We start from the raw sequence: 24,313 nt of genomic DNA, 5'->3' as shown, positions 1-24,313 counted from the left end.
ATTGATAAAAATGTGTAATGAGGACACAAAATTTTAAAAGTTATGTGCACTGTGTGCAATTGAATAGTGATGATTTTGTAATCTACACAGCAGACAAATCCATATCCAACTTAAAATTTTGTGTAAAATTGGTAATTATACTTTCAGATACAGATATTTCCTATAAAATGTTTAATAGGCCATTATCAAGGACAGAAAGAGTCAAAATTTAAGAAAACAAACAAAGAAGAGAAAAAAAATTAGAAAAAATTATGATCAATAATAGGGAAAATTATAATATGTATCAATGTATGTTATACATCATATATCCGACGGTCGATATTGTTTTGTGAGTGAGATTTAGAAAAATAATATCCGTTATCAACTGTCGAATGTAAGATATATAGTAAATTAACCATAATAATAGATTATCGAACTAGTTATGGATATGATTTCTTACGAAACATCCCTTTTGGTGGCGCTAAAGGTGACCACCACGGTCGTTTTTTTTAAGGCAATTTCAAGCATGTTTTGCGGCTCAGGAAGTTTTCATATCTTCGGAGAGCCATGTGAAAGTACTAGGCTATATATTCATCGTGGTGGTCTGTCTTTAATCTAGACCATGCAGCTACATTCACTACGTCTAGAAACTAGAAAGTCACTCTCGTATGGCTTGAATCAATGCTCTGGAATCTGGACTGTGATCTATCTCCCCTCGGCGGCGCATTGGTTCTCTAATGACATCCGGTCTCTAGTTGGTAGCTGATCAAGTTGCTCATAGGTTAGCTAATTATGGTTATGAGAATGATGTAACCCGTGAACGGTTTGTTAATGCTCCTGAGTTTATCCAAGATGCCCTCATGTACGACGCTCGTACTCAGTAATAAATCATCTTTTACTACCAATAAAAAAAAAACAGGTTGCTAAAACCGTACAATTACTGTTTCTATGGGCTTCATTTTAAAATAAGAAGAAGCCCAAATCCACAGTAATTGCTCTTAAATTCCAAAAAGCCATGTAGGTGCTAAGTTTCAGTCAAGTCTCCTACTCCAAATCAAACACAATCCTCATAAATCCCCCAAGACTTAAAATCTCTCACAAGTCCCCCAATTCCCACACCAAACCCCTCGCCTCTTTTCTGGGTTTCCACTCGATTCCAGATTCCAATTCCTCTTCTTTATAATCCCTCTGGGTTTTTGCTTCATCTGTGTTTGCTTGGCTTATAGGGAAAGCATCCAACTTTGGAGACGAATATGAGGTACCCTTTTCTCCATCTCTTCTTATTGCCCTAAAGTTTTAATCTTTACATTGAATTTTTGATCATGGCTTTGATCGGATTATCATCATTGGGATTGATTTTAGGGTTGTAATTACAAAATTAGCAACTATTTTAGGATTGTTTCAAGTTATTGATTGCAATCGATTTGATGCAAAAGTAGTTACCTTTTGTAATGAAATGGCTAATTAGATAGTTTGTATCTAGGTGTAAGAAGAACGTAGTTATGTTTAAGAATGTGAGTTGAATGACTTGGGCAGACGGTGGGATGGAGTTCGCTTAGATCGGAGTTGCAGCTGTTTGCTTGTTCTGTTGCTCCTGAGCTTTGTGCATCTATTGCTGTAGTTAGGGTTTCTTATATGGGGATGTCTTTTCCACTTGGTTGTAAGGTTTATTTCGCTCAACAATGCATTTAGCCAGAATATGATACAAATTTGTTGGGTGCCTAGTTTAGATTTGTATAACTGTACTCTGTAAACTTTATGTTTCTATATAACAGGTTGAACTTTTGCTTATCGTTTTCTTTTATCTGCATAAGCAGGTAGACTTAAGTTTTCAACTGTGATGGCTTTCCAATATTCATCAACATCAATAGTGCCTTCAGAACCCTCCGAACAAAGAGGATCTTATATGATAGATGCAAACATGAACACACTTCAAGCTCCAATGAACCAGCCAATCCGAAGCCCTGCTGAAGGTCCGGTTGCTATCCTATGGGATATTGAAAACTGCCCTGTTCCAAGTGATGTTCGTCCTGAAGACGTAGCTGGTAACATCAGAATGGCTTTGCAGGTACACCCTGTTATAAAAGGAGCTGTTGTTACATTTGCTGCGTATGGGGACTTCAATGCCTTCCCCAGGCGGCTCCGCGAGGGATGTCAGAGAACTGGTGTTAAACTTGTTGATGTTCCAAATGGAAGAAAGGATGCTGCTGACAAGGCCATCTTGGTTGATATGTTCTTGTTTGCCCTTGACAATCCTCCACCATCTTCCATCATGCTGATATCTGGGGATGTTGATTTTGCTCCAGCGCTCCATATACTTGGCCAACGTGGGTACACTGTGATTCTAGTGATACCTTCTGGAGTGGGCGTTTCATCTGCTCTCAGCAATGCTGGTAAGTTTGTCTGGGACTGGTCTAGTGTGGCCCGTGGGGAAGGCTGTTTGCCTACAACCAAGTTTCTAATGCATCCTCGTGGAGGACAAGCTGATATTGCTGGCTATTTCATGGGTTGCCATATTAATGATCCTATGGATAACCAAACTGAAGAAGAAGCTATTTCATACAGAGGGATCTCACAGAGCTATTACAATTCAAGAGATTTTTCGATTGTGTCACAATCCATGTCTGAATATAACAGTAGTTCCTTAATGATGCCTGGCGGTGCTTTGAGGTCACATAGTCTCCCATCAGGTCTCAATGAAGTTCCTGCTGGACCTAGTACTTCTGCTGATCAAAATGAATCTACTTGGTGGGTTCAACCAGGGGACTTAAATGGTCTTAGGGGACAGATTGAAAAGTTACTTGAACTTTCTGGAGGTTGCATGCCTCTGACTCGAGTCCCTTCCGAGTATCAGAAAGTTTTCGGAAGACCTCTCTATATATCAGAGTATGGTGCATTTAAGCTTGTTAATCTGTTTAAGAAGTTGGGTGACACGATAGCTGTAGATGGTAAAGGGCAGAAGAAAATTGTCTACCTCCGAAACTGGAATACAGGTCCTAGTGCCCCACCTTTGATTTCAACTGGGAAGGATAATAGTAGGAAAGGGAAGGGGGCTCAGGAAGAGAATATTACTATTATTACAGCTAATGGCTCATCAGATGAGTTCTCAGAGGAGGAAAGATTACTTGTAGAAGAACGTGATGATAGGTGTCAAGGACAGACCAATTTGAGTGCATCAGGTAAATGTGTAACTGATGACCATAACCTCGAAGACTTCAAATATGAGTTGCAGGAGATTCTTGTTAGCTACTCTTGTCGGATATTTTTGGGTTGTTTTGAGGCGATCTACCAGCAAAGGTACAAAAAACCCTTGGACTTTCAGAAGTTTGGTGTTGATCAACTAGAGGAGCTGTTTGAGAAGGTGACCGATGTGGTGGTGTTGCTTGAAGAGCCTGTTAGCAAGAGGAAGTTCCTGGCAGCAAGCGGTGGCTAAAAATATCGGGTTGCTGTTCTTAACGCAGTGGTCTGATGTTCTCAATGTATGTTGTGCTCGCCAAAGGAATGAGGTACGCTTAGCAAGCCTGGTGTTCCTCCCTCGCCATTTTCATTATTTTATTTATAAAATACATAAAGAGAAAAAGAGACCGTAGAAAGCTGGGAGCATGTTGTTTTTTTATGTTTTAATGTGTCCTGCATAGATTTGATCGTACTATTGACATATCTATGCAAGACTCATGCCCAGTTATTTGACACACTGATCAACTGGTTATGAGAGATCTAACTGTAAATTTACTTGTATGTTACTTTTCTGTGTGATTAAATGATTAGTGACAGACAGAATTTAACATAGTGTGATGCACTAAAATAGGTGCGGTGTCTATGATTCTAAATAACACCTTTCTCATTATAAATTTGTTGATCAAAGAAGATAATATTCGGATAACCCCTTCACAAAAAAGGAGGTAGTAGTAGCATTATGTATTTGGTATATTTATTTATTTGCATGTAACTGAAGAACAACAAAAGCGGCATCAGATTTAAGGTGCATATAGTTCAAGTTCATGTTAGGTCGATGATGACACAAGCTCGATAATGACAGAAGCTTAAAATCCTTACGATCTGTCGATCTGTACTTTACTAGGCACGGCATAGTTAATTTTATTAGTTTATCATCAAGAGTTATCAAACTCTTTTTTTTAAGAAACTGTTTCCAACAAGCTTAAGGTAATTTAGTTATATAAATGCATTTGCTAGCTCTATCCTTATAGGACAAGGAAACAGTTTAGACATATAAAGTCAAAGGCAATTTTCTTGTCCTAGAGCCCATATGAATTTCAGTCCTCAATGGCCAATCTTCATTCTTCAAGGGTCTTTGGATCAGTTATGGCTACCACAAAAGATGATAGATGAGTTGTTGGAGTACTTCCATAACGATGGAATAAACTCAGGTTTCGCATGACGAACTCCTCAGTTGGTGGCTCCAATATGGTAGAAGCGTCAGAGTTAGAGATTAGCATTGGTGGAAATGAACATGCAGCCCTGTACTCTTTTACCCCAAAGAACCCCTCTATGCTCTGCGAAATCTATAACTACCTTAAGTTTGGAGCATGTTAAAATAGATGCAGAAGAATGCAAGTCTATAAGCTTGCCACCTTTGACAACAATGTCGCTCAAATCTTTGACGTTCAGTCATTCCTTGCTATCTAGGTGCCCTTCCATCGAGTACCTGTTACTATCTTCTTGTTCGGTGGGTGATGATTCAGCGACGTTTGTAGTTTCAAACTCCAATCTCAAATCCTTGCAGATTACAAACTGCGATTTTGAGATTGTTCATGTGAAAACTGATCTGCTAAAATCTTCTACCTCTGTTTCGGAATCTGACGTTTACTCCAATCTCAACAATTATATTCGCTGAGAGATTTTCTTAAAAGTTTCGCTTCCTGCTCCCAAGAAATATCTGTTAGTATATATCCTTTCGAGGCTCTCATATTTCCAGAAAATTTTAGGAAGACATTCGTTCCATGCCACCATTGCCTATAGTGAAGCAAGCATTAAGGGTTGGCAACAGAACTCCAATAGGGTCAAAACATTGTGACTTGATGGACTCATTGGCTTGGATAGCACCTTCTGCAGATATCAGAGATATATAAACAGCGGGGGAAGAAAGAGTTGGGAATTTTGTTGAATCAATGTTAGTTAATGTTAATCCAGAGTGTGGCTTCATAATCCTAACTGTACAAGTTTACTTCGAGTCTTCGATGAACTTTGATCACTGTTCCAATTATCTTCACTCAACTTTAGTTTTAGATATACTAATAGGAAATTAGAGAAGTCACTACATTTAGTATAATTATGATCAAGAATATGTCCTAAAAGGCTAAACATCACCAACAACAGAATTGTTACGTCCTTGTATATCAAATTATTGAATATGCAACCCGGGTATGCAAGAAATCGGCCAACCAATTAAAAGTACAGTGTTTTTCTCAACTCATGATCATGATCAAAACTATAGTTGTCAACCAAGTTCCAACCCTGTTATTTGGTTTGTAGGATTTTGTCGTAGGATTTTGTCGAAGGTTTTTGCATTTTTGGTTCATAGTTCTTGAAGACGGACAGGACTGAAGGATATGTACGTAGACTTTGCTATTGCAAAGGCTTCGAGGGCTTTGGAGAATGGAGAGGGAAATAGAAGGCAAACAACTTAAAAACTTGTCCATAGCTCAGGTAATAACTGTGGAAATCGGGGGATATATTTAGCCAACCTTCCATTGTATGGCCTTGGATTTTGAGGTTTTCTTCTCGAATAATGGCATGACGATCTTTCTCCTGGACCTCTAGGACAATCTAGTTAGTGAACCTATCGCTCTGCATGGAGGACATCTTCTAAAACCATTCGACCAAAAAAAAATCTCAACACTTCTGAGTTATATGAAAGCATGTACATCAATACATTAACTCCTGTAAAATTGCTTCCCTTCTACATGCTGGTTTTTACAAAATTGTGCAACCTCAGACCAATAAAAGCAAACATGAATTTACTTCCCCAAAAAACAGACAAAAACAGAATGATTTATCACTACTCTCACCCGGAAATTGTTTGACTCTGAAAGTTGAGGCGAAGCAAATGACTAATTTCAAATATGCATACACAATCGCTTCCCCCAGTCCCCCTTATCAGTGACTACAGCACATGTATACATGCATCAAACAGACAATATATTCGGAGGGGATTGTGGAGACCCGGTTTCAAGCAAGAAGCTTCTGCTACAATATGACCTGGATGTACTAGAAGAAGAAGCCAGATATCTACCATCCCCACTGTGAGAGATCATGTCATTCCTATGCATCTTCCCTTTACTGTTCCGTCCTCTTCCTTCTGTTTCTTCGTACTCTTCGCCATCTATAGATGCTATAAATCCACTATGTATCGGGTCCGAGCTCTCATACAAAAGCCTAAGCACCTGTTTAATTGAAGGCCTGTCCTGGCCTTCTCTCTGGGTGCACCAACTGACAACAGATATGAGTGTTTGAAGCTGATCCAAGTTAAATGAGTCCCTTACACGGGAATCGACTAAATCAGGTAGCCTTGATTCTGATTCCATATATTTTTGAGACCATTCAACCAAATTCCTGTTGTCTTGTATTGCTCTTCTACCAGTCACTATCTCCAACAATAGGACACCATAGCTGTATATATCACTTTTCTCTGTTAACTCCTGAGTAACAACATATTCGGGATCCATATAACCTGAAAATATCCCACATGCTGAAGATCATAAGCACCAAATATCAAATTCATGTTTTACTCTAATAATAGAAATTTCTCTAACCTGGAGTTCCCCGGATATCAGTATTTACCGGTTCAAAGCAAATTGAGCCATCTTTTGATGCTTGTGCAAGGCCAAAATCAGCAATCTGAAAGAATAATTAAAGTTTGTTTGAAGTTCAAACCCTTTAAAGATGTACTTGGCATGCATTACAAACACACTCAAATATTAAGAGAAATATCAAAGTGCCAGTCCATCTTGAATGCCAACATAAAAGAGGAGAAACTGAAATCTTTTGACTGTTAAGAGACAAATTCAAGACAATGATAGTAGTTAATTATCAGAAACAATTATGCACACAGCCACTATTTTACCTTGGCCACAAAATTTTCATCAAGTAAGATATTGCTGGACTTGATATCTCTATGGCAGAGAGGAGGATCACAATAGAAATGGAGATACTCCTGCATATACAAACAGCAATTAGAAATTAAAATCAAGCTCTTTCACGATGTATCTAGCTAGCAAAGAAGTTAGTAACAGATCTGAAACATCAGAATAATTGTAGTCAGTCTATAATGAAAAAAATTCAGCAAATTACCAGTGCATTTGCCACGTCAATGGCAATTTGAACTCTAGCTCGCCAACTTAGAGGAGTTTTATTAGGAGCTGTATGAGAGTAAACTTAATCAGAAACCATGGGACATTAGTAAATAAAAGTTAAATCAAAGAGTGATAATATTACTGTCTTTCCTAGCATTTGAAATGCATGTAATTATCAAAAAAAAAATGAATCACCATATCTAGCTAGCCTGTCACCAAGATGCTGTTAACCAGTCATAACTGTTTAGCAATGTTGGAGACCATACACAAGTTTATTTCAAATGCAGTAAAAAAACATCTAAAAAAAAACACAATTGTCTTCTATAAAACTGTTATACAGTTGCACCATTCTCGGCACAGTTTATTTAAAAGATGAAGAAACATACAATGAAGATGATCCTTCAGGCTACCATTTGCCATGTACTCATACATCAGAAACCTGCCATGGAAGTTAGAACAGAATCCAGATAAAGCATTGGGCCACGCTCATGATGTCCAAAAACATACACAAATTATTTTCTGATCAGATACATAAATGTGTACCTCTCATGTTTCTCGATGCAGAAACCCCTAAGAGAAACAAGATGTCGATGATGCAATCTGGCCAGCAGCACTATTTCTCTGCAGAACTCATGCTCCCCCTGCTCAGAAACTTTGTTCATCCGTTTGACTGCTGCCACTAAACCGTCACTAAGGTGAGCTTTGTACACAGTTCCAAATCCCCCTTGTCCAATTGTAGTACTGAAATTGTCTGTTGCCTTCTTTATCTCCTTGTAGCTGAATTTTTGAAACATTGATGGAGGACCTGCACATGAGTCGCATCCAATACACCCCCAATGAAATGATTTATTTACAATTATCAGACACCAAGAAGGTAAACTACCAGGGAGAAGAGACAGAATTGTACCTTCCTGAAATTTCTTTAAAGGATGCGGTGGAGGAAATGATTTAGATGTCTTATCTACATCTTCGAAATCCACAAGCTCTCTGCTTTTCTTACGAATAAGAACTATCAAGACTAAAAACATAATTACAGCAATCGCTGTTACTGTAATGCCAATAACTGGAACCAGGGTCAGATGGTAGGCATGGTGCTTCTTGCTTAAGGGTAGGCCCAACAAGTGCTGGTTTGGGCTAGCAGCCACCAATGGACTTGGAGATGCCTTTGGGGTGGACGATGGTGACGGCTCTGAAACCATTGCAACAAATGATACTGCATTATTATTGTTTCATCTTTGGATACTAAAATATATGGAAAACTAATCCATTTATTATAACTGTTACATCATGTCACAACCATGAATAATGTGTGTGTTTGTGAATATCAGAGATGCTGACTTCTGAACTACTACTATTACAACATGATGCATGATTTACATACTGAAATGTAAAGATAAGAAACGAGTTCCGACTAGTATGGGAATCAGTGATATTAAATAAATAAAAAGATCACCAAGTAGATCAGAAATAGTGGGAAACTAGAACCAGATCACGTCCTTTGTTACAAACAATATAAATCTCATATTCTACCAGAATTTTGATTACCTGGTAGTAAACTTAGCCCCTGGACTTGAAAGAAACAGCTAGCAAGGCCAATAGCTGAAGCATCATCAATTTGGCTTGCTACCGCGGCAAAAGTTGCATCCCGGCAGGTACTAAATGTTATATTAGTTTCAGTTCCTAATAGGTGATGGAGATAACCGATTCCAGCATTTATACACTTCTTGCAATTACTTTCCCTTGAAAGTGGTATTTTACACTTTTCCACAACATCAGGGAATTCTGGAGACTGCAGCATCTGTGTAACAGTTGTTCGACCCTTACACTCATAATTTACTGGGATTTTTGTCCCCAAACCACACCAAGCTGTTGCATTTTGGGGAACTCCATGCAATTCTAAAGTCTGCGATATGAAATCGAGGCATGTGTCGGATAAATTTGAAGGTACTCCTAAGCTGCTTGTGGCATTTGCATACTGAGCAATAGATACCGCAACGAAAGCATTTATGTAGCGGCAACATTTCCCTCTGTCATCTCTATTCGAGCACAAAGAGGCAACTAGAGTAGCATTTGATCTACTTAAATTTAATGGACAGTCTGCAAGGGTAAAAAAGATTGTCATTAACTCACAGGAAAACTTTCCGGTATCGATCACAAGGAACCATAATTAGTGCTCATCATGTTTATGTGATGATATAAAGGTATAGTAGCTTTGTGAAGCCTTCTAAAAAAATAGTAGCTTAGTGAAGGAGGACATAAGACTCTGACAGAAAATAGATAAACACATCAAAAATCCGAATCTTGCATTAGCGATGTCCAATGTACTAACATGCAAATTTTTAATCTTATATTCAGTCTGGCTCCAGAGTGTTGGGTTTCCATATATGTACTTTCTCTTTATTAGAGACTTGATGGGATTGAACTCGCAATGTGTTTTAATCTAAATTATGTTACCCATTGACACCTCAGTACCATCTGTAGCCCCTACTGTTTAACACCTATAACTCATTATTGAAAAGATATAGAATGTGATGTACCCCGTCCACAGAGCTTAAAAAGACTAAGGCTTTGAATAAAAAAGATAAATTCAGCATATTTCTTAGTTTCTTACTATCAAAATGAAACTTAATCAGCAGTGACTCTGTCCACAGGCGAAGATACTCTTTAGTTTCTTAAATTATCCTAAAGAGGTCAGTTAACTTCTAGTGTGATAAAGCTTGACTGAAAAGAAAACAAAGCTAAATGTTCCACTTGTCATTGATGCAATCCTCTAACATTCTCACCATGTTGGTGTAAAATGCAGCACCAAGCAAGCACATATAAGAACATGTCAATACTTATAAGATATAACCTTTATTGAGGACAGAAGAATATACAATTCGACGAGGCAAAAAAAATACTGAAACCAGAGAGGTTACTGAAAGTCTGAAACTACAAAGACCCAGTTGCAGTTCACCATTTTGGTTATGAACTTCTATAGAACAAAACTGCAACTTTGAGAAGAAAAACACACAACAAGGTGCAAGCTAACTACATCCAGGACCACCACCAAAGCAATGAGTTTGCCAAATTCCAAACTCCCCAGAAAGTCATACATCCCATAAAAAGTCACCATTAAAAATCAGGGCAAAATATAATAGAAAAAGAAAATAAAACATGAACTCACGGGTTTCGCCTCAAAATTAGAAAAGTCTACGACTTGGAATAGACCCATCTCCAGAATTAGTAAATACAGCAGTAAATACCCAAAAAGTACCCAGAACATCAAAATTTCAATGACAGGGAAATAAGAAACAAACCAGCAGCAGAATACAAAACAACCAAACATAAATGCAGGCTCTTCAATCAAACTGAAAGACACAACATAAAAAAAAAAAAAAAAAAAAAGAAGCAAACCCAACTAAACAATCGCCAAAGCAGAGCTATAAGAAACAAGAAAACGCAAGTGTGAGCCAGGAAATCAACTAACCAGCCAATGTTGGAGGGATTAGGTGCAGTCCAATAAGAGCAAGAAAACCCAGAAGAAATCCATGTCTGTAGACCACCATGGTAGAGGAATAGAGGGAAAGGTGGGCTGAGCGAGAGAGAAAGAGAGGTGGGGTTGAAGTGGGGTTTGTGGAGAAACAATGACAGGGGGTGTTAACACATATTGGAACCATAAAAACAAAACAAGAGGAAGGCTGTGAGAACTGTGGGGAGTGAAGCATGTGAGAGAGAGGGAGAAGGGTCTTGTTTGACTCTGGAGTGTACTGGATTTTGGGGCCCGCCCAAGTTCTGGAATCAAATTCTTTCAATTTTGCTCAATTTCTGAAATTTATAGGGAAATTCATAGTAGTAATAGAGCGCGTCACTGAGCATTTGTCTTCTGGGAAGTAGGAAATCCCAGATAACTGAGATAGGTTTACCCTAATGAATACAATTCACTAAACCCTGAATACGATGTGAAAGGGACATGTAACATTTGTCTGCATTTATTTTGATCAATATGAAGAGTTTCACCAAGGACAATATATACTGTATATATTACATGTTCAAACCGCATTCAATTCAAGCAAAGGAGAAGGCTACAGCAATGTTAAAAGTTGAAGGCGATTTCAACCTTGTGATTAATGTAGTGAACGGACGCTTTGAACCACTTTGGACATTGACCAAACTAGTGAAAGACATTAGAACTTTAACAACTTTGAATTATTATTATTTTTTCACTTCTAGACATGCATTTCGGAAAACTAATTTTGTTGCTGATGTCATTGTTAATTTTGAGCATTTTTGTTATCAACATTCTCATTGACGATAGGATTCGCCTAGTGAGACTTCAAGTATCGTAGTCCATGTCATTATACATTTACACACGTTGGTTGTCCACTTAACCTGGCTTATTGTGATTCTTTTTCTTTTTTTCTTGAACCACATCCATTTCAATATGAGTTTTTTCCCCCTTAATCTGGACGGTTAAGATAATTCTGCGAATTTGAGTTCCCCCCCCCCCCCCCCTCTAGAGTGTGAGAGAGGAACGGACCTTAATCTTCTGTTTTTTCCAGATGGTATTTAGTACTAAGTCGAGAGAACAACGTTGGTATATACTATATAGTAAATGTTAGCAGCAGTGGTCCAATAAAATGAAAATAGCTATTGGCTTTCATTGGGAACTTTCCTGATGTGTCCAATCATCTCATGCTGGTAGCCTGACAGTATATGAGGACTACACGAACTCTTTCAGGTTCAAAAGGGACGAGGGACGTTCATTTGCGACCGGCCTACAATATTCTGTTTCGTTTTTGGGTTTATCTGAAGATAAATTTACTTTGCTAATTATCAACTCTTATAATGTTTCTTTGACGGCAACTGGTTTGTTCACATACAACCATGTTCCCTTGGTCATCAGTTGAGCACCCGGTGGCACTCAACTGTTGTCTGATCTAACTATTTGGCCAGATCGGACGGCAGTTGAGCCCCATCTACTGCTCAACTGCTGACCAGGCGATCAAAATTTGGTTCACATAACAAGGTAGATGATTTCAGTTGACAAAGTTGGCATGAAGAAATTCATCATGTTGTTTTTTTTTCATTTATAGAAAATACATTAAGGAACCCTCATTCTCATGTCCTTTAGTCAATATGCTCAAAATGAGGAGAAATTGGGTTGGATATGAGTACTAAAATGATGACTACTTTTAATATTAAATTGGCACCCAAAAAAACTATTACGAATCTCATAAATTTTACTTTGTGTCCACATAAATTGCATAGTTCGATATGAATCACAAGTACTAGTTTGAGTCTAATGTAGCCCTAGTATCCCTGGTGAAAATGTATGTTGTCACGGGTTAACACCACCCTTCGAATGTGATGATCTCCGACTTAATCTCCTCCTATTTTGGCTGCCATAACAGTGGCCGGAACCCTAGCTAGCCCCGCTAGTGGGCAATCTGGTCCGGTATCCTCACTGCATGCACGAGTATCACCATTAACGCCACTCACAGTGGCTCGCTTAAATGATAGACGTTATGCGCTGACGCACATTTCCACATTGAAGGAAGAATCAGACACATTTCTCAATGCACTTATAAATATGTTGCCTAAACCACTTAAAAGAGGTAATGTATTCCTAAGTCCTTAACTCTCGAACTTATTCCGCACTAGATTCTAACTTAAGATTCGGAGGGTCAAAGGTCGGCACACTGCTGGCCCTTTGACATTGACGTGTTGTGTGCAGATCTCACTGAGCTGACACATCAGAATACAAGGCTACGAGGTTAGGTCCCCCAGATTTAATTCCAGTAACATCACGTATTACCATATATATGCAGTACTAGCCATGTTATACTAGTATTGTGGATTCAAAAGCGAACAATTATCAAAGGAATTAACAAAATTTCAAAGCCTCATACACCCCAATCTCCACAAAAACCGAAGCGTTCTAGGGTTTCGAAAGAAAATTTATGTCTCCATCTAACAACACGTCAGTTAACGCTGTTGTCGGACGGGTGTTATGGAGGGTCAAGTGGTGGCCTAACATGGCGGCCATTGGTGGTGATTGAGAGAGAGTGGACGACCTTTTTGCGATTGGGTTGCTGCGTTGTTTTTCTGGTTGCAGTAGGCAGTCTTAGAGGCGATTCCAAGGTGCTGCCATAGGTTGCTAGTCGGGTTCTCGTCAGCTGGTGGAGCCTTTGCCGGTGCGTGGTGGTATGAGATGGGGATGCGATGGCTACGTTTGGCTGGGCTGGGTTGCGGTGCGACTCCAGGTTAGATTTCATTGCTATTTGCTGAGTTGGATTTTGGTGAGGTGCATGCATCGGCGCCATATACAGCGATGGTTTCTGACGATGTCTAGTGTTGTCGACAGAGGGATTTACTTGCAAGCAGCAGACGACGACGTGGCATGCTGGTTGTAATTTTGGCCGGTCGGTTTCTAGAGATCCACGGTGGGCTTGGGATCAGTCAGTTTAGGTGGGCTTGGATCTTTTGACATAGGTATGTTTTCATTTGTGTTTTCGTTGTTTTAAGTGGTTTTGTCATCCTTCCTCTTTGAGTGAGGGTTTAGGGTGTCTATATGTAGGATCTAGTCGTGTCGTTGATGTTTATGGTGCATGTCATTTCCAATGATTATTTAAAAGTCAGTTCTTGTTGCGTGTCAATGTAATAGAGAAGTTGTCTATGCAAATATGTGGGATGTTTGGTGTGTGATTTAATTACAACAGTTCTCTTTTTAAGATTAGTGGCGAGTAGGTCATCGACTACTTCTGAAATTAGTTTTGATTAGTTCAGGATTAAGCCTTCTTAGCTCATATTTATTGTTTTATGTGATATTCTTGTGACTAACAGTGTTTGGTTGGATAGAGTAGGGGAAATTTTGTCCCACCACCGAATGTTTCATCTAATGTAATCTTATTTTGGTGCAATATATATATACATATATATTAACATGAACAATTATTGTATTTTTAGCAAATGTATTATAAATTAAAAATAAATTATCTGTGAAAGTACAACATACTAACTTTCTAGAATCTAAATACATTACAGTAGAGTTTTGACCAAATTGAAATGTAACTCCCCTGAAATTGTTCTGGACGGGAATTGAGCTGTAGACTAGAGTGGCTAATTGGGGAGAAAGAAAACATTAAACATCTCTCTACAGTATGTTGTATAAATACACGCGTGATCAATGAAGCAACATCGCTTGCGAGACGCATTTAGAGAGCAATATGGGCAAACTTCTTACTTATAAGTTACAAATTTCTAAAGAAAGAAGTTGCTTCAAGCAAACACTTGAAGACAGAACTCATAGAAGGGAACTATAGCTTAAAAACACATTTGATGATTCCACAATATGATTCAATAAACAAATAGACATAGGGTGGGGCATTCGATCGATAATATTTGGTGTAAAAGAGAAAATATATAACCATTATTGCTATTCGCTACAATCTCAGTGTCTCACTAGCCATCACATGCAGCCAGACATCACTTCGATGTATTTCGTATACAAAATCATTGTGTACATTAACCATGAGGAGATGCAGCTCATGCAAACATGCACATAAGAGTAAATTCCGATTACTAAATACACAAACAAAAATCAAAAGAACTAAATTGAGGATTACTCGCTTAGTCATCTCGACTCACCCAATATGACTCAACATGATTTTTTTTCAAGTAAATAGCTGGTGCGGTTGTATTCATGTCTCGATGGTGTTGACAATTTTGATGTGAATAATAGTACGGTAAAGTTAAAAATATTTTTTGTTGTGGTTGGATATGACCACTTTGTGCGACGTTCTTAACATGTTTTTACCTTCATTTGTACTTTGATTAACCCTTATTGTTGTACTATTGAGTCATTGAGTTGTAGCAAGAGTCTTGGGCGGAATTTGATGCATTTATGTGCTTACATGAGCTAAAAACGCAGAATTGGTCTAGAGTCCTAGTTTGAGTAGGAATCCTTGTAGGACTAGGAAACCTAGTGGATTAGGAGTTTTCATCTTTCTACGTTTTGAGAGTCCTTATTGCAATAGGAATCCTTGTTAGACTAGGAAACGTATCATTTGGGAAAGTCCTACTTGAACTGAAACTCTTTTTGCGAAACTTTCTTAAATGAACTTTTATATTCTAATAACTTACTTATTCTAGTAAGATTCTTTTTTGCAAATTAGAAACTTTTCTAATCTCGCTGAGCTCATATACTACATGTGTCTTTTTTAAGACAACAATTGTCTAGATTAGGACATAATTTTTGAAACTAATTATCTCTTACTTATGATTTTATTTTCTTATTTTCAGATTGAATTTAAGAGATAATACTAGAGAAAATAAAGGAGAAGCCATGCACATGGAGTCCTATCATCAACAAGCCATGCATATGCAACCTAAAAGCTAGAAGATGATCATTAAAGGAATAAAACATGACATGATTTAGGGAATAAAGCATGACATTATAATAGGAAAAATGAGGCAACATCAAAGAGGAGACTGTGCATCCTACCCTCCATATTCCCTCTATATATACATGGCTTCACCTCTCAAATAGATCACTTCTCATTTGCATTCAAGAGCCAAAAACTCTAACAAAATACTACCTCGAACATTCTTCACCAAAAATAGCAAGTCGTTCTTCCCCATATACAAATTTCATCTCCACTGAAATCACCATTGAAGACACACCTCCAAGGTTCATACAACGTGTGATTCTCGCAACTCATCTCCATGGCTTTGTTTGTTTTTGATTTTCTAAAATACTTTATCTATGAAGATTGTAGTATGATGTTTGTGTGAGATTATTGTTTTGTATTAAGAATCAAAATTTCAGATTGTTTTATTGGATTTTTGGTTCTTTGCCGAATTGATGGTTTCCTATAATTATTGAGTTTGTATTTCTATTGTTGTGTTTTAATCATCTTTCTCATACTTTTAGATAATTTTCAGATATGTGCATATGAATTTAGTGCTTGGATATAGTCCCTAAGATTGTGTTTAAGTGCTAGATTCATCAACCATATTGACACAAATCGGATCATGCCCTAAGTATGTTCGGTTTGTGTTAATTAAAGTGGTAAAAATTCTGGAAATTTACATGTGAGACCATGGTGGGTGACGCCATACATGAAACATGTATCCAACAAAGATTTTGGTGCTTAAATGTAATCTTGTTTGATTTCTACTCTAAGTGTTATTGAATTCAATTGCATGCAAATTTAGATTAGGCCCTAAGTCAATCTAAATGTTAATTGAAATCTTGCATGATTAGATGATCCCCTAAGACTCTAATTGTATTGGTGTCTAATAAATATGTAATTGGTCAAATTAGAATGCCTGATGTGTTCGAACTTGTAATTATGTGATGTAATGGTAAATTTGGTTTAAGTTTGTTAAAGAGAAGTTGATCATATAAATAGTAATTTATGATTTATTTTCAGTAGTAGTTTTATAATCCAACTCAAATCCCCCAATAACATGATAAGTTTTGAGGCCCTTTTGAATTCCCGGACTGAACGATTATTGCTTATTTTATACTAACGATGATGTTTAACATGGTTTATTATAGACATTTTAATTAACGAATAGACGTTTTAATTAACGACCTATCATGGTTGTACTTAATTTGTAAGGGTGATTTCACCAAACAGTACCCCATATCATTGTTCATTCTAATTTTTAGTATCTCAAATTTGAAAACCAATCGCATTGGTATTTCAAGTCTATATTTCAAGATTTTTAGCCTAATTTTGGTTCATTCCGTCAATTATCTCTGTTAGTGGCTTCATCTCTCACTAATTGACAGAATAAACCAAAATGAGACTGAAATATAAACTTGAGGTACTAATGTGATAGTTTCCAAATGTGAAGTACTAAAAGATAAAATGGACAATAGTTTATATATTGTTTTGTGAAATCACCGAATTTGTAAACGGTATGACAATTTTGAATTAGTCTTTTGAGTTTATGTTAAATTTAAATAAATTTGTCATTTCAAAATTAAATTTTATCTTGTATATCATCATCCACCTATCTCGTGATATCCATTAAATTTGATAGCAATTTCAACTCACAAGTCACATCATCACAACGATAATACCATGTACTTTGGCAATATCAACATCAATTGATAATCAAGGATGAGTTTTTTTTTTGGTCTGACAAGAGATGAGCTTAGTTCCAACTAAATGCCTCGAACCAAATTGACTGATAATAAATGAGACTTTTTTATGCTCTACGGAATGAGTGAATATGCCCACAACTTCTCTCTCCTGAGTGCTAAGGTCTTCCCCAACTCATGGATTATTGTGTTATAATTCCCACAACACTCAGTCTCTAACCCATGGGTTAGTGTGTGCCATAAGTAGTCCAAAAGAGCTAGAAATAGTTTTTTCGGGCTATTTCTGGTACACTAATACACGTGGGTCCCGCCTTGAAAATAATTTTTATTGTTGTTTTAGTGAATAATTTATATATACAAATAAACATTGTTTAGTAAATATATATTTCATTATTTAAAAAAACACTGTAGTTTTCTTTGTTGAAATAATATATTACAACATTAAACTCGAATTAAACTCGTATTTTTTAATGTAATATCTTCTTAAATATACAACACTACCGATATAAAACTAATAACTTTTAATGAACAAAAAAATCACTTATTTAAACTAATAACTAAATTAAAAATAAAAGCGACAAATAATAATCATTTAAAATAGAATGGATAATTTCTAACTTTGTTTCCGGAAATAAGTATAATTAAAAATACATGCAAATGATATTATTAAGATATATCGACTGATACACTGAATAATCATGAGTACTAGTATTTTTAACCATTAAATATAATTTATGAAATTTAAATTAGTTAAGTTGCCATGAAATTTTAATTTTAATTTTATGAAATAAGATAAAAAAGTAATAGTTCATAATAAGATAATTTAGGCAACATGGGTTATTCCCACCATCTGATGATGATTATTGTTCGGAAATGTTGACCGATACACTGAATGATCATTAATACAAGTATTTTAAAACTATGTAATTATAATTTATGTAATTTGAATTAGTTAAATTTCATGTAATTTTAATTTTATGAAATAAAATTTTGAGTTTTAAATACATTTATTAAATTTTATAATTTATTAGAGTAAAATTGTAATTAAATGATAGTATAGAAATTAAAAAGTACAAAACATATCAAAAATTATTAAAGTGTTTCATTGTAGGCTTGTAACACACTTGTGTTGGAAACGGTTAATGTCAAATCAATAAACAGTGTTGATTTTGTGTGACACAATATAGCCCAGAGACTCCAAATAGCTCATTGGGTTGGAGAAATGGAGAATGCATGAAAAACGATGGGCTGCGGAAGTAAATTTGCCGACCATCATTCTTATGCCCACATTTTAAAACTCATGTCATGTATCTTTTCCCAACTCATATTTAGATAATAATTGAGCAATTAAACACATGTAATGAGTTTAAAATGGTAAATACAATATAAACACAAAAATAATAGTCGACAAATTTGTTTCCATTACCGCTGGTTCCTCCTAATGGATTGTGGCCTGTTGTTTGCTCTGTTTATTGTTTACTTGCTGAGTTTGGTTTGCTGCATTCCAGTATTGACCAAAGTACCAACTATCGAGTTGTCAACTCGGCAGCTTCTATTGAATTGCATGTCAGAATTTATAAGAGGGAAGATGTGTGGGACAAAATAATCAAAATTAACCTAACCAAGTCATCTAAAGAACTTTTTGAATACTCTGGTTTGTTAGAAAAACCCCCTCCATTTCACATTGCTACAGTCTGGGTTTTGGGGTTCTAGTTGTTTTCTCAAAGGGGCTGCTTATGTAACTCTAAAAACCTCTATATATTTGTTGCGTTCTTCCTGATTTTATTTGGTTAGGTTTCTGTGTGGAACAGCTTCGTTCAACTTCTCTGCAATGGAGCATGTAATCAGTTTCTTCTTCTTCTTCTTATACTCATCATTTTCTTACCTTCTTTTCTTCTTTGTGTATGGCTGACTGATCCATCTCTGGTTTTCCTTTCCTTCCTTTTTCAATTGCAGAGACTCGTGCTCATTGCAACTCTGTTTTCTTTGCTTTGTCTCCTTCCACTTTCTTCAGCCCGCAAGGTATCTCTATATGCAATCATGGTCCAAAAGCATCAAACTGAAAACCCATGTCTTTTTTTTGCTTAAATTTCACATTTTTCATCAACTAAACAAACACCAACCATCATCTCTGCTCTGTTTTCTCTGCCATTTTCCAGGAGGGACAGAAATGCATCAAGAACAGTGACTGCGACTCAGGATTGCACTGCGAGACCTGCGTTGCAAACAATAATTACGTGCCGAAATGCACCAGAGTGAAACCCATAAGTCCAATTTCTCAGGTAGTTTACTTGATTTTCATCTCTTCAGCTTTGGTTTGGGCTCTTTTGCATGTTCCTTTGTAACAGTGTTCAGTGATGGTGTGGCCACTTGAACAGGTGAAAACGCTGCCGTTTAACAAGTATTCTTGGTTAACAACCCACAATTCGTTTGCCAAACTAGGTCAGAAGTCAGCGACGGGATCCCTGATTCTGGCTCCGACTAACCAGCAGGACTCCATCACCGATCAGCTCAATGTACGTGTCCTTATCTTCTTTACCTTTCTGCAAATTATATTTTTTATCTTGTGCTTTTCTCGGGAAGAACAATCAATACCTTTTTTTTTTTTTTGCTGTGATAGTACTTGTGATATTCATCAATAGCTTACAACTTTGTACTATAGTTGTAAAAAGACCAAACCTTTGGCAGAATACACCCAGCAATACATGAATAATTGAGGCAGAATAATAGATTGGAAGATGAAAATCATTTTTCTTTTCTTCACCAGTAATTTATGTGGAAGTAGGAGAAAGCAGAGATTCACACGACAAATACACACATGATTAAAACTTAGAAGATTGGATGAGCCTGGACTCTGGATTCATAATCATATGGTTTTAATTTGTGTCTTTTCTATCGAAATTTGAATTTAAACCTTAAGTATGATCACATTTAGGAATTCAGAAAATATGTCATCTCTCTTGTAGCAGGTTATTATATGAACGTGATTGTTGGCTTCCTAGTCAGATTCTGCTATTTATGTTTGCATATCAATAAATATCAATAAATATATTGGTAGTTGAAAAGTGAAAGCTTGGAAATTTTTTTTTTGGCAAAGATAGTTGGTAAAATGTAGAGAATTAAATTTGCCGACCACACTTTATTTGCCCACAACACCGTTTAAATCAAAAATGAAGGCTTTGGTAGTATTGTGGTTCTTTTTTCTGGTTTGAGCAGTACTGGTTATTCATACAATTCGAAATATCCTACCCAAATTTTCTATTGGTGTTTTAATCTACGTGAGATGCTCATGATTACTGCTAAATCCAGACTCATCTGCAAATCTCACAATCATCTACATTTTTAAATCATCCACACGCGTGTACTTAAAGGTTTATTAATGTAGCATAACTCTAGGAATTTTGGAACTTAAGAATTGCTAAACAGGTTGAGAAGAAGATGAAACTCATGAAACTATGCTCAACTTCAAAAGTACTTATGAGGAAAGAAGCTTAGGCAGTGTTGTACTTTCTGAGTCTAAAGTCTTGGCTTACCAGGAAGTATATCATGTATTTTATGCTTGTACAACCGTAGAAGGATGAGCAAGTCTTCAGGACTTTTTTACCTACCTTCTTTTTAAAGTTCAAATTGATATGGATAAGGTGCGTTTTGACTTTGATAATTTCCTCCTCCTCTTGTTTGTCTAGTTTTCTAATTCTAATTGTGCAAGGGAACAAGCATATACTTATAATGAATATATATTCATATTGATGATTATAATGATCAGAAAACAAAACAAAGAGTATATTATGAATATGATAATGATGACTACTTGCGATATGTACCTAGCATGCTTGCTCTATAATTAAGCATCGGCCTAACAAAAAATATATGACCCATAAGCAACAGTCTTACAATAAACATATGACCCGGCCCCTGAAGGGAGTCAGATATATATTGACCAAAAGAAAACGAGGGAATCAGACAGGTGTATTAATGTTAATAACTACGTACAGTGATAAGATAATTGCTTCTTATTCTGCATTTCATGCATGCACAATTCGTGCATTAGTTGATTTCTTGTTTCACTTTAGAATGATGAATTATGTTTATGAAGTTGTATGATCATCTTGCAGAATGGTGTTAGAGGCTTAATGCTGGACATGTATGACTATTTAGGTGACATTTGGTTATGTCACTCATCTGGTGGCAAATGCTACAACTACACAGCTTTTGTAAGTGTTTCTGCAGAGTTGCGAACGGATGAAATTATTTTAAATGTTAATAGAATCCTAATTAACTATAAAGTTACTTTTATGACAAATATAGTAATTTGGCACACCGCGTAAATTTCAATTCATTTGAACTGCTAAGTCGGTAAAATCTTAGAAGTGAAGTAAAGTGTGAAACTAGAGCGCGGCAGTCGAGTACAACACTAATCTTGCAGGATCTAATTTATATATATCAGCAACCTGCCATTGGAGAACTGAAGGAAATCACAGCATTTCTTCAAGCAAACCCGTCTGAAATTGTGACGATTATAATTGAAGACTATGTTACATCACCAAAGGGCTTGACAAAAGTGTTTGATGCTGCCGGCTTGAGAAAATTCTGGTTCCCAGTTTCAAGAATGCCCAAAAAAGGCGGTGACTGGCCAACAGTTGCTGATATGATCCAGAAAAATCAGCGTTTGCTAGTCTTCACTTCCAAGAAAAGAAAAGAGGCTGAAGAAGGCATTGCCTACCAGTGGAGTTACATGGTAGAAAACCAATGTGAGTCCATTATTCTCTTCTGGTTTCTGTACAATTTACTTTCCTTGTTTCTGAAGTTTTATTTTTTTGTTTCTATAAAATTAGAGAGAATTTGATGTAACTGAAATATACAGATGGAAATGGTGGCATGAAAGCTGGATTATGTCCAAACCGTGCAGAATCATCAGCCATGAACACAACAGCTAGATCATTAGTCCTAGTGAACTATTTCAGAGATGTCCCAACCCTCCCTCAATCTTGCAAAGATAATTCAGATTCATTGCTTAACATGGCTAATACATGTTACAATGTGGCTGGTAAAAGATGGCCTAATTTCATTGCTGTTGATTTTTACAAGGTATCAATGAATTTGTATAGAAAAAAAAAAGAGTACTAGCTAGTAGTTTACTTAGAAAGATGCTCAGATTATTTGTATATGTTTAATTTATTTTCCTTAATCAACCGATTCAGAGAAGTGATGGTGGCGGGGCTCCTAAAGTTGTAGATGTGGTCAATGGTCATTTAGTTTGCGGGTGTGGAAGCATCGCCGACTGCAAGGTGAGCGGAAAATGCTATTTATTTCGGTTGTCTCTGATCAGCAAGATGATTTTGAACAGCAGTTTCAGATAACAGTGTTACTTATGCTTAATAATGAATTCTCATGTTGACGAAGGCAAATGTGACCTACGGAACATGCCCACCTGAGGCTGCTTCAGTCCCGGAAGGTGCACCAGTAATGAGTGATAGTAGCTTTGGTTATTCAAATAGAGGACCGGTGTTGTTTGGGAGTGTTCTTGTGACCCTTTCCTTCTTGTTGTCATTGTAGATTTTATGACCTGAACTGTTTATTCTAGCCAACATGTAGTTGGTGTTTAATGGAACTCATGTGATTCTCTAATATAAGATGTATAGAAAACATTCATCATGTCTGTTTAATTCTTCCAACCTTTTCTTATGGTTGTATTAAGTAGAGGCGGCAAGTGGGACGAAAAGCCCGACCCCGGCTCGTTAAAAATCGGTCCGGCATGACTTGAGTCTGTTTTTTAATTGGTCGGGCTTGACCTATATATTTTAACTCATGGGTCCGGCCCGAGTTCATTTTGGGCCCGACAAGGCCCGGACACGATAAATTTATGGACCGGTCCGTTAAACACATCATTTTATATTATTTTATAAATATTTAAATAATAATAATAATGAGAATTACATATTAGATTTTTTAATATAAACTTTGATTATTTCATTATTTTTATTATATTTTTTCACAAATATCATCAAAATAGTGATAAAATATTAATCGGCCGTTAAACACATAATTTTATATTATTTTTATAAATATTTTAAATAATTATAATAATGAGAATTAAATATTATACATTTTAAATATAAACCTTGATTATTTTATTATTTTAAATATATTTTTTCGCAAATATTATAAAAGTAGTGATAAAATATGAACCGGCCCGTTAAACACATTATTTTATTTTATTTTTATAAATATTTAAAAATTTATAATAATGAGAATTGAATATTAGACCTTTTAAATATAGATCTCTTGATTATTTCATTATTTTAATTACATTTTTTCAAAAATATCATCAAAGTAATGATAAAAAAGTCATAGTTTTGACATATGTAACGTTTTAGATTTAAGATTATAAAATGTGTTATAGTATTTTATTTAATTTACTATTCTAAATAGTTATATAAAACAAATATTTAATTACATAATTTTTTTAATATTAATTGTGTCTTATATGCCCGACATGGGATTTGATCGGACTTAAAATCTAAACAAATGGGCCGGCCCGAATATGGTACGGACACGGTTTTAGTCTATTTAAAATGGACCGAACCAGTCCGGCCGTTTGTCACCTTTAGCTGTATATATATGACTATCTTGTTTAACTTAATTGAGCTGCGCCTATCTTGTTAACTATTTTATGATTGTCATGGTGACCTGGTTGAATGGGACGATTGTGTTGGTGACCATGTGAGTATTAGAAGTGAAGAATCATGTTCATATCTTTGTCTACTCTGGCTGCCAGTCAATTATGGTGCATTTGTTATAAGATACAGTGGGTGTCACCACCTAGGGGTTAAGAGGGCATCGGAATATTATTACAATCGACGACGATAATATTCAATAATGTAATTAAGTAATTAACAAACCCATACTTGACGTATATACCTAT

At 36.3% G+C, this 24,313-nt stretch overlaps 3 protein-coding genes across 3 annotated transcripts; 2 read left to right on the top strand and 1 right to left on the bottom strand.

The window, feature by feature from the left end:
• The first annotated feature begins 1,057 nt into the window (after nt 1-1,057).
• LOC126785350 (uncharacterized) lies at nt 1,058-3,713 on the top strand. Its single transcript, XM_050511014.1, has 2 exons — nt 1,058-1,237; nt 1,797-3,713. The coding sequence occupies exon 2, from the start codon at nt 1,820-1,822 to the stop codon at nt 3,410-3,412; it is 1,593 nt and encodes a 530-aa protein (XP_050366971.1). The 5' UTR covers nt 1,058-1,237; nt 1,797-1,819; the 3' UTR covers nt 3,413-3,713.
• Nucleotides 3,714-5,902: 2,189 nt separating this feature from the next.
• Nucleotides 5,903-10,904, bottom strand: LOC126785346 (probable receptor-like protein kinase At1g49730). Its single transcript, XM_050511009.1, has 9 exons — nt 10,762-10,904; nt 8,838-9,389; nt 8,200-8,481; nt 7,836-8,097; nt 7,679-7,731; nt 7,291-7,358; nt 7,064-7,153; nt 6,753-6,837; nt 5,903-6,670 (listed from the first exon to the last, which is right to left on the bottom strand). The coding sequence occupies exons 1-9, from the start codon at nt 10,838-10,840 to the stop codon at nt 6,126-6,128; spliced, it is 2,016 nt and encodes a 671-aa protein (XP_050366966.1). The 5' UTR covers nt 10,841-10,904; the 3' UTR covers nt 5,903-6,125.
• An 8,182-nt stretch (nt 10,905-19,086) lies between these two features.
• Nucleotides 19,087-23,002, top strand: LOC126785362 (PI-PLC X domain-containing protein At5g67130). The gene is made up of 9 exons (XM_050511027.1): nt 19,087-19,228; nt 19,345-19,410; nt 19,548-19,670; nt 19,767-19,904; nt 21,504-21,602; nt 21,836-22,139; nt 22,253-22,476; nt 22,590-22,676; nt 22,792-23,002. Exons 1-9 carry the CDS (start codon nt 19,220-19,222, stop codon nt 22,942-22,944), a joined length of 1,203 nt encoding a protein of 400 aa, XP_050366984.1. The 5' UTR covers nt 19,087-19,219; the 3' UTR covers nt 22,945-23,002.
• The last annotated feature ends 1,311 nt before the right edge of the window (nt 23,003-24,313 follow it).

The sequence above is a fragment of the Argentina anserina genome, chromosome 2, assembly GCF_933775445.1.
Source record: "Argentina anserina chromosome 2, drPotAnse1.1, whole genome shotgun sequence".
In the NCBI taxonomy this organism is placed as follows: Eukaryota; Viridiplantae; Streptophyta; class Magnoliopsida; order Rosales; family Rosaceae; genus Argentina; species Argentina anserina.
The sequence above is the reverse complement of the archived record's forward strand: the minus strand, read 5'-3'. Positions and strand labels throughout refer to the sequence as shown.